The 14,526-nt window shown below is 26.4% G+C and overlaps 1 protein-coding gene across 1 annotated transcript in view; it reads right to left on the bottom strand.

Moving 5' to 3' along the window:
• LOC100207477 (DNA polymerase epsilon catalytic subunit A) overlaps positions 1-12,487 on the bottom strand; it is a 79,284-nt gene extending 66,797 nt beyond the window's left edge. Inside the window, exons 1-3 of the mRNA XM_065787417.1 lie at positions 12,426-12,487; positions 5,875-6,007; positions 3,227-3,307 (exon numbers count right to left, since the gene is read on the bottom strand). Coding sequence (XP_065643489.1) covers positions 3,227-3,307; positions 5,875-6,007; positions 12,426-12,472 — 261 coding nt within the window. The 5' untranslated portion in view covers positions 12,473-12,487. The remainder of the gene's footprint in view (positions 1-3,226; positions 3,308-5,874; positions 6,008-12,425) is intronic.
• Positions 12,488-14,526: the final 2,039 nt, after the last annotated feature.

Raw genomic sequence — 14,526 nt, 5'->3', positions numbered from 1 at the left:
TTAAAACAAAATGAAGAATTCGAAATCTAATGCAATGTAAGGGACAATATTAGCTTCTGAAATGATGTGAATGGTTAAATTTTTTGTTAAATGTGAGTTAAATGTGATTATTTTTGTGATTATATCTAAAGAGCAATAAGATGGTTGACAGAAGATTTGAAATGTTGTAGGTTGTATGAGCCAGGAAAAAAAGGGTTGCAATAGCCCTTGACTCACCACCTCCATCTAATGCAAGATAGATTCTGTCAGTCACAGCAGATAATAAGTCAGTGCTAGCAGGGTCAGTGGTGTTAGAGCCAAGCCACTCATTGTGATGAGCATTAAAGTCATCAATAACAACAATATTGGCAGAGTAGTAAAGCAAAAGGACATGGTCAATTTAGTCAGAAATTGCATTTTGAAAAGTGCAATCTTAAGAAGGAGAACAATAAAGAAGAAATAGAAAGAACATAAAAGAATGCTCAAAGGATTCAAACCTGATTTCTAGACAAACAGGTTGATTGATGCTTAAGTATACCCCCCAGGCCAAGCATGTGACAATTGGAGTCTTTGCAAATCAAAGGATAGTACCTATCAATACTTAGATCTGAAGAAGAAACAGCCAAATTTAAATTAGTCTCACAAAGAGCAACCAAGTCTAGTGAATTTTGCAAGAGGTAAGATTCAACTAATGGAAGAAAGACTTTGAAAACCACAAATACTTGGAAAAGATATGGGCAATTCCACGGCGTAAAATGAAAAAGTAGTCAAATTTTATTCTCTTTTTCGTCAACTTTTACCAAATAAATAATGATGTAGACGCATGGAAGTTTATTTATAATATTTCTTTAGTACTAAAACTAATTTAGTTAAGCCATTTTCATGCTTCCGAAAGTTACAGTTTTTCTCATTGTCGCATGATAAAAAAAGCAAAAATTTATTTTAACCATGAATTTATTTGGATAATCAGAATTAATTTGGCGTGAAAATGGAGTTAACATGTTCAAATTGTTGTTGGTCAGATTTAATACTTTATAAAATATATATATTTCAAGAAAATAACAAAAGAACTTTAGCAATTTTCATGTAAACAAAAACTTGATAAAGTTTTGTTTTTTCTAATATTTAGTTAAAAAACTTAAAAACTTTTTTAATAATATATGCGAAAGAATATTCAAAGCTACGTTTTTACATTTAAAGTTTTGAATAACAATGCTTAGTTGAAGCACATTTTTATTTTAAATTTGTGAATCGTAAGTTAAAACTACATGCTTTTACTAAAGTTCTGGCGTTTTTTTGTTAACACAATGAATTATGTCATTAAGTAATTCACGTTTGTTTGACAAGGTTTCAACTGAAATTCTTTTGTTACTCTAACCCTTTATAATAGATATAAAAAATCTAATTATAATCGCTCGGTAAAGTGATGTAACGTAAGTAAAGTAAATAATATTAAAAAAACCATTTTATTTTCCTTAGGCAGTCACCTCAGATAAATTTTTACATATTTTTTAAATTTGTGTAGAATTCTCAGCATCTTGTGAAAGTTTCTTATACAAACCACTTTACTGATTTGCAGTCTAACCGAGAAGTTAAAGCAATTTTTTTACCTTTTTTTCCTTGTAATGTAAGTTAAGTGGCATTTTTAGTAATAAATTTGCCCTCTTTTGGTCAGGCTCAAAACTTTTTAGCTTATTTTATTCTTTAGACTAAAAGCTTTCATACAAAATAGCTAAAAGTTTTAATACAGTTTAAATAGGCAAATATTTGATAAAGTTGTTGCGTGTGTAATGTATGTTAAAAATAGAATTGCCTATATATTGAAACAGTTATGTGGTGGGATGGTTTTTTATGTTTACAATTTTGAATTACTTTTGACATGATTAAGGTTTAAGGAGCACTTGACTCATTCATAGATATAGCATGGCATCCATATGCAACCTATGCAGTTGTTTCAGTTTTACAAATTACCCTAAAGTCATAACTTAGGGCTCCTTATGTGGTCTCAAAATGCACACCAAAAGCATTACCAGGGACAGCATCCATGCACAATGTGACACTGTTAATACTTTAATATTTTGCAGCAGTTAATGGAATCAGCCTTTCTGATGATATTTCCACATAGTTTGGGAAACCTTACTACCAGCTGGCCTCAGAACCATTAAACTGAGCTTAAGAGCTGCCCCTCATTAGGAGGAAGAGTTAATGAAGTAAATAGATGAAGAAGGGATTTGAGGCTGATCAACAAAATTATTCTACACAAATTCTACCTTAAAGTCTTTGCCTAGGAGGCTTTCTACAAGACAGTAGCTGGATGCAGTTAACATATAATGCCTAAGATGAGAATACATGATACACCATCTCTATTCTTTACTAAACCAAGAGCCCCAAGAAATGGGGTTTTTTGTTGGATGCAGTTAACATCTGTCCAAGATGAGTATTTTTATTGAGACACTATCTCTAGTCTTTACTCAACCAAGAGCCCTAGGGCAGGGGATTTTTAAGTCGGAGTTCATTTCTCCTAGCATTTATCTTAAAAAAGCAAACCCTACAAGGCAGCAGGACATGGGGCAGGTAGTAGCCAAAAATTACATTAAAAACAATTAAAAAATTTCATTAAACAAGGTTGCAGACATATTTCTTTTTAGTGCTTTTTTATATATTTTAATTGAATTTTATTTTTTGGAAAATATTTTATGTAAAAATTTTGTTACTCATCTTATGCCATGATCAGGGCCATTTTTAAGATTTATTTTTTAAACATCCTGATTTTGTTGTAGAGCTTAGTATATAACAACAATAACACAAATAATTAGAATAAAAAGCAATATAAATATATATTTTATATAATATATATATATTGTATATAATATATATATATATATATATATATATATATATAAATATATATATATATATATATATATATATATATGTATATATATATATGTATACATATATGTATATATATATATATGTATATACATATATATATATATATATTTATATATATATATTTATATATATATATATATATATATATATATATATATATATATATATATATATATATATATATATATATATATATATATATATATATATATATATATATATATATATATATATATATGTTATGCAATGATACAATGAGTGATAAGCTTTTAAACAAAAGTTTAAAAGCTTATCACTCATTGTATCATTGCATCTCTTTATTTATCTCTTTAGTTGTATAAATAATATAAACCTTGAATCTATTGCCATCATCTTGAATAAAATAATAGTCAACAGCGCTAAGAAGTTTTTTGTCTTCATCCTGAATTTCTGTCTAAATTAAAAGATTTCACATAATTACAAGGTGGTTTTGGCCATTAATATTTTTAAACATAAACATATATTTCATTAAAAACCAAGATATGATAAAATACTCTCTCTCTAAAAATCCTTTTACTATTTTATATATATATATATATATATATATATATATATATATATATATATATATATATATATATATATATATATATATACACACACATCGGCCTAATTAGGAGGAATCAGGAATTAGGGTTGGCATTTGGCAATGGCAACCTAACTGTCAACCTAAAAGGGTTTGAGGTAGGCAAAAAATTGTTGACCTGGTTTCTATGTTTTATGGTAACCCTTTGTGTCAAATTTTTTTTGCTGACCTCTTTCAGTTTGAGGTCAGCAATTAATTGCCGACCTCATTTTTCCTAATTGCTTTAAAGAGCTAGCGTCTCTTGTGCCATCTACAAAAATTCATTCTTGTGTTACTCATCATTCAATTAAGTCTCATCCTTTTTCTGTAACTGTTCCTAAATGCTCCAAAAACTCTTATTCCTCTAGCTTTTTTTCCTCGAACATCAGTTCTTTGGAACTCGCTTCCTTCATCTTGCTTTCTTGATTCATATAGTTTGCAAATTTTAAAGTCGCCTGTCAATTGTTATCTTGCTCTACAATCTTCATCTTTTCTCTTCCAGTAACTTCCAACTCTAATAGTGGTTGCTTGTAGCCTTGCTGGAAGCGAAGATATTAAAAAAAAAAATTTCGAGGGTTGACATATATATATACTTTTTTTTTTTTTTTTAATAGCATTGAACACATTTATGTGCGTTTTGAACAACTACTAATTCCAATGTAAACTACTTGACATAATTTATATTATTACTTGCTAAATAACACTTTCTATAAAAAACAACAATTTCTATAAAAATAAAATCTCTCTCAAGTATTTAAAATAATTTCACCCCTGCAGTTAAACACGATTTAAGTTAGAAGTTAATAAAAAACAAAAAAAAGAGTTAGAAAATACAGATAACATACTGAAAAATGTAAACTTCTTTGAATCATTAAAATATGGAGACATGGAGTGAATTCCAACGCACTGATGTATAAAGCGAGCACAACATAAAGACAGAAGAGAATTCAAAATCACTGTCATGCACATGTTCACACGTTCGAGGATAAAAATTGGATAAAATTTTTGGAGCAACATTTTGCAGATTGACAGGATAGGATTGAGATAAGAATATAATAAAACAAATAATGTTGAGCAGCAGCCATGATAGTATCTTTAGAAATAAGAAAGAAATGCAAATTTATGAGAATGAGACAGCAACTCAAATATTTTAGCTAGAGCAACAACAACAATCACAAAGGGATTTTGTCTAAGAAGAGTGCAGGCAAGATTGCAAGTATGTGAGTATATTGCAAGAAAGTGTGTAAGAGATTGATAAAGTGCAAATGAAGAAGGAGATCGATAAAATAAATTTTCAGATTGTCTGGAAAATAAAGAAAAATCTATTGCAAGATTCCACTACAAAAAAGTGGGACACATAACCCAACCCTCCTCCCTAGTGTCTTGGGCTCTGGAAAGGTCTTTAACATGTAAGTTCATTGGCACTACAGAAATGCCAAAGGTTTCATAGCTCCAGCTATTCTGGGAGGTAGTGAAAAATCAATTGCAATATTCCGTTACAGAAAATGTAGAGACTGTGCCCCTGCTATCCATATATAGAAATCCATACACTTGCAGATAAAAATTTTAATGTTTTCTAAAAGATCAATGATTATAGAATCATATGTGAAATTTTTTGTTTGATAACATCAAGGCCACATGGGTTTCTTGGGTATTAAAAAAGGTATATAAAAAATTGCGTAAGTGTATTTAAATTGATAAATTTAACTAAGCATTCTCGTCTTATGTTTGCTTTATCACTTTTATTTAGTTATTTTTCTTTATGAGGGGGCAATTGTTTAAATATGAATTTCTAAATGGTTTTAAAAAATAAAAACTATCAACAATTTTTTTTTTAATTAATTAATAAAAAAATAAAACTATAAATAAATATAATAGTTGAATGTAAAACAAACATAAAAAGGTAAACTAAACTTGATAAAAAGAATTTTCTTTAAAATGTTTTTAAATTTAAAAAAGTTAAAAAATTGTAAAAATGAGCATTTCAAATTTTTACAAAAATATGAATTTATAAACTATAAAATAAATTTAAATTTAATAATATTTAAATAAAAACTTAACTACAATAAAATTAATTTAAATAAAAAAATTTTTAAAAACAGAAAGTAAAAAAAAATATATTTAACTTATTTTGCAATGAAAAGGTTTTTTACAACAAATGAAAAGGTTTTTTACAACAATAAGTTATTGCTTAATGCATAAACAATTTTAAAAGAGTGTCTAAATAATCTGATTTTGTACAAAAGATTCAAATAGCGAAACGCTTCTTAACAAGGCCAGTATATACAAATGTGTATATATATATATATATATATATATATATATATATATATATATATATATATATATATATATATACACACACACACACACATATATGGAACCAATAAAAATACCGGGTGCATATTTATTAACCACCCGCATCTTTCAACAGGATCTTTATGCTTTGTGAAACCATATTTTGCATCAACACTATCTTTTTTTATGGTAGATAAAAGTCGAGCTTCAATTCCAGAACCATCATCAGAACTAAAAAAAAGGAAACCATTTACTTATTAATTTGGCTTTTGACAAAAATAAAATCTTTGTCTCTATATAAGTATACATATACATCTCTGACTTCAGATTTTATGTTTCTGTAAATTATGTAATTAGATTTTGTTAGCTGTAGTTTTTACAGATAAAAAATCCTGAAAAGTGATAGGGCATTTTTAATTTTCTTGTATGAATTAAACACTAAAGTTAGTTTGTCCCATAGTTACTGAATAATAAAAAATTAACAAGATTAATCGAACTTCGAGTTAGAAAAAAATTGAGATAACATTTCACATGACAACTCTTTCATAAAACAAACCAGCTATTAGATTAATAGCTTTGTTAAAAGTATTTTATTCATTTAGCAGAGCTCGAATTAACGCAAAAAATTTAATCGCGAGTTTTTTTTCAAAATTTCTTCCCTGCCCACTTCCTCCCTTCCTTCACCCAAGGCTCTGCTTTGAGTTAAGGAGGGTTGCATTAGCAATTTTTTTTAAACATGATAGTTAAAAAAGTTAGTGAAAAAAAACTATTCAACCCTTATTTTTAAAGTGGATTAAATTGTTTTTGTAAAAAACTTTAAAAATAATAGTTAACAATACTGTGAAGTTGTTTTGTCACTATAAAGTGCTTGCCTTAAAATAAAACAACATTGTTACATTGTTTTATACAGTTTATAATATTAATCACCTGCAATGTGTTTAAAATAAAATGCAGTAAATAAATTAAACGGTTCTAATTAAACCATTAATTTTTAAACTTAATTTTTACACTAAAACATGCTCTATCTATAGACCAAACGAGTAAGATCAAAGTTTTAAGTTGATGTTTTCATTGAATTTTTTTCGTTCAAATTGTTTTGCAATAAAATAAAGTTTGTTCGACTACTAGTCGAATTGTATTTCCATAAGTTTAAGTACATGCATGAATTTTTTTTTGAAAAAAATATTTTGAGCAGAAGTAAAATAACTTTTTTTATATCTAAATTGTTTCTAATTTAATTTTTATTATTTGTAAACTATTTTCAAGAAACAAAAAAGAATGATGCCTATATAAAAAAAGATTTTAATATCAAAAATATTTATGATTTAAATAAAATTTCCATCCTTACATGCATTATCTTCTAAATCTGATATTCTTACTGTAGCTCTATTATGTTTGACTTTTAGGAACTATCCTTACTATGACATGGTATTACGGACATGGCTGTTGTTTTCATTCAATTAAATTTATAACTATTGTCAGCCAGCCATTTTTAAAATTCTTTTAAATTTTGCAAAATAATTCAATTTCATATTTCAAATTCAAGATTATTTTTGACAAAATTCTCTTTTTCAAATAGAATTCTTTTTAAAATAAATTCTTAAAAACAACTTGCATATTAATAGAAAATGTTTCGTCTTGATATTGCTATAATTAAAATAAAAAATATTTAAAAATGGTATCGTGTTTTTGATATTCTATTTAAGATTTCTTGTTAAAATAATTTTTAGTTAGAAGCTTGAGTCTTAACAACAAATAAGATATAAATAGAAACATTTGTATGATTAACTTTTGCAAGTAAATGTTTTTTAGTATATTAAATAAATTTAATAGTTTAATAATTGGCATTGTGGTTTATCCTTCTCTGACTAATTGCCATATAGAGGTCACATACCCGCAAAGACACAATTAGTTCTCTAAAGAAAACCATTACCGGCTTTGATGAACCAAGAGTTCGTCGCCTGTCAGTTTTAAGTGAGTTTTAAGAAGGACAAAGTAATTTATAGTGAAAGTCAGAAGAAGTGGAATTAAAAATATAGCTTAAAGAAAGCGGACAGATATCCCACTGGAAGTTTAAATGTGCAAAATTATACTATTTATTAGTTATAACAAGTTAATGTATTTAGTTGAGCAATTAACAATTGATAGTAATAATTAACAATTGAGTAACTTAACTGGTTGTTTTGACTTAGTTTATAGGTAAATTTACTGTGATGTAATTTATCCATTACTTAAATCACACTAAATTAAACTGTAAAATAGAAGTAGGATATTTTTTGTTTCCACGCAGAGATTTAAAGTAATTAAAATTCAAAACTGCTTGATGTTGAATGTAAATATTTGCGCAAGAGAAGTACGATCATTTAAACATAATTCTATTTAAATTTAGCATGACATATTTTAAGAACCTAATAAAAATCATGAATAATAATAAAAATCATAATAAAAATCGAAAAAATTCTAAATTAGAAAAGAAAATATATTTAGAAAAAAATTCGCTAAAATATTTTTTCAAGAAAAATCATAAAAACAATTGCAATTCGCAATGCGCCTAATTTCAGCCCTGTTTTGTATCAAGATTTGCATATAACACACCATTAAATGCTTTGCAACAAAATGAAACCACATTAACTATCAGATGAATGGAATCATTGGTTAACACCCATGCATGAATATTTAGAAATCTCTATTAGATATGCCAGTTTTTATAACTATTTTCATTCATGGACATTTTTGACTTTTTGTCAAAATAAAAAGTGAAAAAGTTATTACTTGTGTTACTTTGTGCATTGATTTATTTGATTTATTTAATTGATAAACTTTAGATCTTTTGAAGAATTTATCAAAATCTCCTAAAATGTAAAATGTGCTGTAAAATGTTATTCCTATTTCATGTAAAGTCTTTTATTCTGATTCACTCCCATCAAGGCTCCAAGCAACCGCTATTAAGTTGGAATTTAATACAGTGAAGAACCCAGAGCTTATTTAGAGATAACGTTTCTTTTTGGCAACCTCAAGGGGTGGGAGGTAATGGTTTGAGTTTCCCCCTCCTCCTCCTCCTACTTCTCCCCTATTTAAACTGGTGCCGCGACAATGATTTTTAATCATCATTTTAACCATTTGTGTTTATCTTGTTTAGTTTAATCCTAAGATAAGGAATTGATTTAATAGCATTTTTTTGAATACATAAATTTACCGGAGGACGATGTTACTTTAGACATGATAAGAAAGCTATTTTACTTAACATTATTAGTAAATAATTATTAATAATTGTTTAAAGTATTTTAAACATTTATTAACTACATTTTAGTAAATTTAATTTCAGTAGTTATTAATGTTTTAAATAATTAGTAATTAAATGTTTAAAAACTTTAAACAATTTTTAATCAATATTTACATTACATAATATATTTACATATATATTAAATCACGTAATATTTGTAAAATTAACAAAATAGTTTTACATCTAGTATTCGAATTAAAAACATAAGCATTTAATAAAAGAACTCTATACGAATTTCATAAACATATTTTATAAACTATTCAAATAAAAAACATAAACATTTAATAAACATATTTACTATTTTTCAATTTTAAAATTTTGATTTAAATATTATCAAATCTGCTTGTTTAACTTTTACTTAAAGTTAATAACTTTTAAAGTGATTTTAAGGCGCCTTAAATTAAAGATAATTAAAGAGATAATTACGATAAACATAATTCAAAAAATGTTATACTTTTTTTATTAAAAAGCATATTATATTTTAAAAAACATATGGAATTAAAAAAAATTGTTTTTTATTTATTAAGTATAATTTAAAAAATTATGTTTAATAAATAAATTACATTTACTATGGGTTATTTTAAACAGGTCTTTATAAAACTTTTATTAAGTTATTGCAATCACTATTTTTATTATTTTAAAAGTCAAAAAGAATATTGAAAAGAAACAAACTTTCTAAAAAAGTTTATGTTTCATTTTTTCGTTTACTATATGTAAACTATTATAGCAAGCTAAAGATCAAAAGTTCATTGCGCGATAGTTAAGACTAAAATTACCTTTGTTTATTTATAATCAAAACCAAAGAACAAAAACTAACTTTACTCTGAATGGATATTAAAATCGCTCTTTTATTTTTTATACATTCCATTGTTATATAATTTCTTAACAAGTTTTAAAAATAAAGTTTTGTAACGACGCTCACATTTTTAAAAATAACGTTCAGTAACTAAATCAGTTAGTAACCAAAGGACAGTTACATCACGTAATTACATAAAAAAGCAATTTCTTTTTAATTCATTTTATTGTCCTGAAAAAAAAAAGAGGTAGCTAAAGTAACCTGAAAATAATTTTTATACTAGTTCATTTAAAATTGAAATTTTTTTTTCTATTTTTCATAAAACAGCAAAAGAAAAATTAAAAAATAAAAATAATTTTTGGGCGCTTTTATTTGGGCACCATACCGCTCCAGCAGTACTAAAACAGGTCTGGGTTCGTCCCTGTAATATATTAAAAAAATTGTTTTTAAAAGCAAGACAACAGGTGACAGAAGACTTAAAAATTTATAGGTTATAGGAGTCAGGAAAACATGAAGATATGAGAGAGTTCCAAAGGGTTGAAGTGCGGGGTAAAAAACTAAATAAATAAAAGTTTTTAGAACATGCAGGGACAGATACAGTAAACAACTTCCAGGGACAGATAAAGTAAACAAAGATACTTTGCTGAATGATGAGTCAAAGAGATGGTAGCTTCTTTTGTGCTATCATCTCTCTGACTCATCACTCAACCATGATACTATTTGTAGAAAAAAGAAAGAGATGCAGGTAGAGAATGGAATCAGGAGTAAGAAATGATAATTTGGCAATCAATTGTATATATAGTTTCATAAAAGGTCAGTAATACATAATAATCCAAGAAGACATAAAAAGTGGACTCAGTGAGAGGGTTGCCATTTATTAAAATAGACATGTACTGCAATAGGTGTTTGCAGTAAATAACTGAGTTTTGTTGGAGTTAAAATTTACGAACCTCTGTGAGTCCTAATCTGTTACAGAAGTGAGATCAGATTTAAGATTGGCTGCCTGTTCTAAGCGATTAATATGAAAAGACATTTTTTTAAGACAGGAGTATAAAGTTGAGTCATCAGCAAAAAAAGCTTCTTTAGATGTAAGGTTGTTGGAAAAATCATTTATGTAGATAAGAAACAAAACAGGACCAAGGATAGAATCTCGAGGTAGCAAGGATAGAACCTTGAGAAAGTGTTGGGCTTCGAAAATGACTTAAACTCTTTTGCTAACAGCCATTTAAACAAAAATCTTTTTGCTGTGACTGCACATTTATTTGAATAAAATTTGGATAGCATAATTATAATTATTTGTAATTACTTAACTAAATACTTATACACTTTTACAAATTAAATTTTATATTGTTAACGCTGCCTTATTTTAAAACTAAACATAAAGAGGTTTTTTTTTATCAAGGAATACTCGAGATTTTTTAATTTTGTCAAGTGATAACTAATTATAATTACACACTATGTCTCTTATTTGTTCTTGATTGTGTAAAGAATTAATTAAACTTTACTAAAAAAACAAATTATATGCGTCTAGAATAAAAATTTATGTACAAAACAAGATAAATTGTGAAGCATACTCAAAGGCCGCTACCTTGTGGCTTGCGGTCAGTATTTTAAAAAATCAAAAGCCACTGTCAGCGGCTTGCGGTAGTGAGAGCTAATAAAGCGGTTAGAAAAAAACCATTTAATAATCTCAAAAACTTTTCCAGGTACACCATATGAAGTAAGTTTATGGGGAAGACAAACATGCCAACTTTTTTGAAAGCTTTAGATATGTCAAGAGCAATAGCCCTGGTCTCACCACCTCTATCAAATGAACAATAAAATCTTACAGTCACAGCAGTTAGCAAGTAAGCTGTAGAATGAGAAGAGAAAAAACTGTATTGATTGTCTGACAGAAAAATTGGACTAAAGAAGTGAGAAAGATAAGATGTGGATGTGAGAAGATATGAGAAATTTTTTTATCAAAGACTCAAACACCTTGTTAATAACAGAAAGAAGACTGATTGGACAATAATTGGAGGGGTCAAAATGCTCTCTGGAGTTTTTGAAAATTGGAACAAATGCCATTTTTCCAGCAGGCAGGAAAACAATACTCAGTCAAACACTTATTAAAAAGTTTAGAGACAATTAAAGAGAGTTCTGGAAAACACTTTTGTAAGAATATGACAGAATTGTTGTCTGGACCAGAAATCATAGAATTATTTGAGTTATGTCTTAGGCAACTAAAACTGGAGTAATTTGAATGTCTAACAATGGGTTAACTTGTTTAGCCATTGTATTGCCATAAAATTCAAGAGTCAAATTTGAAGAAAAAATTTTGAGATAATATAAAAACTTTGTGAATTGAGAATAATGTAGTTTAGCATCAAACAGCACTGTTTTACATTGATTTCTTGCAATAATAAATATCTGTTTGCAATATGTAAAGCAGCTGACCAGGATGAAACATAGTATAAAGAAAAAAGAATGTCAAAACATTGTCAACTTGAACCTTGTATGAAAATTAAATAAACACATACAAAATTTAATAAAACCATAAACAAATTATTAATTGAAAACCAAAACCATACATTTCTTCTTCCTTTTTCTTCCACTTTCCAGAATTAAACAGTACCATAATTATGACACTAATAAAAATTTGCAAAAATTAATTTAATAAAGTTAATTAATTTTTAATTAATTTTAATATAATTTATATATATATATATATATGTGTGTGTGTGTGTATATATATATATATATATATATATATATATATATATATATATATATATATATATATATATACATATATATATATATATATATATATATATATATATATATATATATATATATATATATATATATTATACATTACAATAGGAGAGATTATACACTCTTGATCCTAAAGTCCAGGGTTTATGTTAATAAAAACTAATCAAAATTAATAATAATTGTAGAACTAATAAAGAATATAAAAACAAATAAATTTTATGTAAGTTTATTAGAACTATAAATAAAGATAACTTGAAATTAGGTTTATAATTTTGGTTTTCGTATATTTTTCATTTGGTTTTTTTTTTTCTTGCTGGATTTCAAAATTAAAGGTGCATACTTTTCTCTACCTGATGTCAAAGACTTTTATCAACCTTGCTAATAAGTTATTATTGAAAATACCTTTTTGTTTAACAAAAAAGACCAGGTTTATATTATTTTGCATTTAAGGAGGTCTGTCGTTTTAAATCAGAGGATAATACAGCAGGTTAATATTACCTTAATAAATATATTAACTGGCAACTAAAATTTAGAATAAACTAAAATTGAAAATATTTGCAAGAAATTATAAGATTACTGCTATTTTAAAGTTCAATGTTTTTTAGTTGTTTTTGAAACTAATGTTTCAAAAAAACAATTTACATAAAATTTACATAAAAATTACTTATTATTCTAGTTTAGATATAATTAAAATGAACAATAGAGTTAATGTCTACCGAATACCTAAAATAAGTGTACTTTTAGATTTACTTTTAGCCTTTAAACGAAACGCTTTTACTAATTTTATTATTTTTCAACTTTAAATACTAAAATCTAAAATTCTCATTATTTGTTTTAAATTTATAATTATATATATTATATATATGATATAATTTAAAATATATTTAAGTTTTCAAAATACTTTTGAGTTATGGCAAAAATTTTGTGGAGCAGCCTTTTTACATTGTAGAAAGCCTGCACTATTTGCTCAAATTTTTTTAATTTTAATAATATGTTGAGGCTGCTCTACAAATTTTTTCAAACTTAATTATATTTAATTCTTTTGTTGACTATAAAAAGAACTAAATACTACTAAATTTAAAAATATAATACTTTTTTAATCAGAGTTACATTTTTGTGTGTCTTTTCTAATAAAAAGAATACCATTTTATTATTTTTCCATTAAAATTAATAATTTTATTTATTAAAAGAAATAAAAATAAAAAATAAAAGTGTAAAACAATCTTTGTTTACGAACGTGTGTAAAACTTTCGCGCGTAAAATGAAAACGCATAAATGCAATTATTTATTATCATATATAATCAAATTTAAATAATTTATTTCCATGCCACATCTAATATATAAAAAGAGTAAATTAATAAAGATATAGATTAATTGGCTGCAGAGCGGTGGCTAGTGGAGGCTCTCCCCTCTCCCAAAACCTATCATTAGGCCCCCAAAATTTTAAAAAATTTTCCACTAGATATTACAAAAAAACGTTCCTCATATTTGTAAATCACCCCCTAAGTTTATGGCCCTTCTCCCCCCCCCCACCACCTCCTAAAAAGGGTGTGGGGGTAGCCTAGCCACGGTTTTAAATGGCCGACACAAATGACCTTAAAAAGTTCATAAAAACGGAGTGTTTCCTAGACAGCTATATATGCTAAGAACCGCGCTCCTACTAAAAAAGCAAATTTAAAGCCTGAGAATTTTGAAATAATATTCACTCAGGACATCATAAATTATTTTTGTTCACATTTAAAATGATTAGAAAACCGCATTTTTTAAAATTTTTTTTCCAGATAAATTTAATTAATTTTTAGGTAATAAAGAGTTGTAATCCGAAAGTTTTCTTTAGTGATGTTCTTTTTTCTTTTTTTTTTTTTTTTTTGCGTTTCATTTATTTTGTTGTTTAACAAAAATAATCAATATACG

The sequence above is a fragment of the Hydra vulgaris genome, chromosome 01, assembly GCF_038396675.1.
Source record: "Hydra vulgaris chromosome 01, alternate assembly HydraT2T_AEP".
NCBI lineage: Eukaryota > Metazoa > Cnidaria > Hydrozoa > Anthoathecata > Hydridae > Hydra > Hydra vulgaris.
This window is presented reverse-complemented; position numbering and strand designations above follow the sequence as displayed.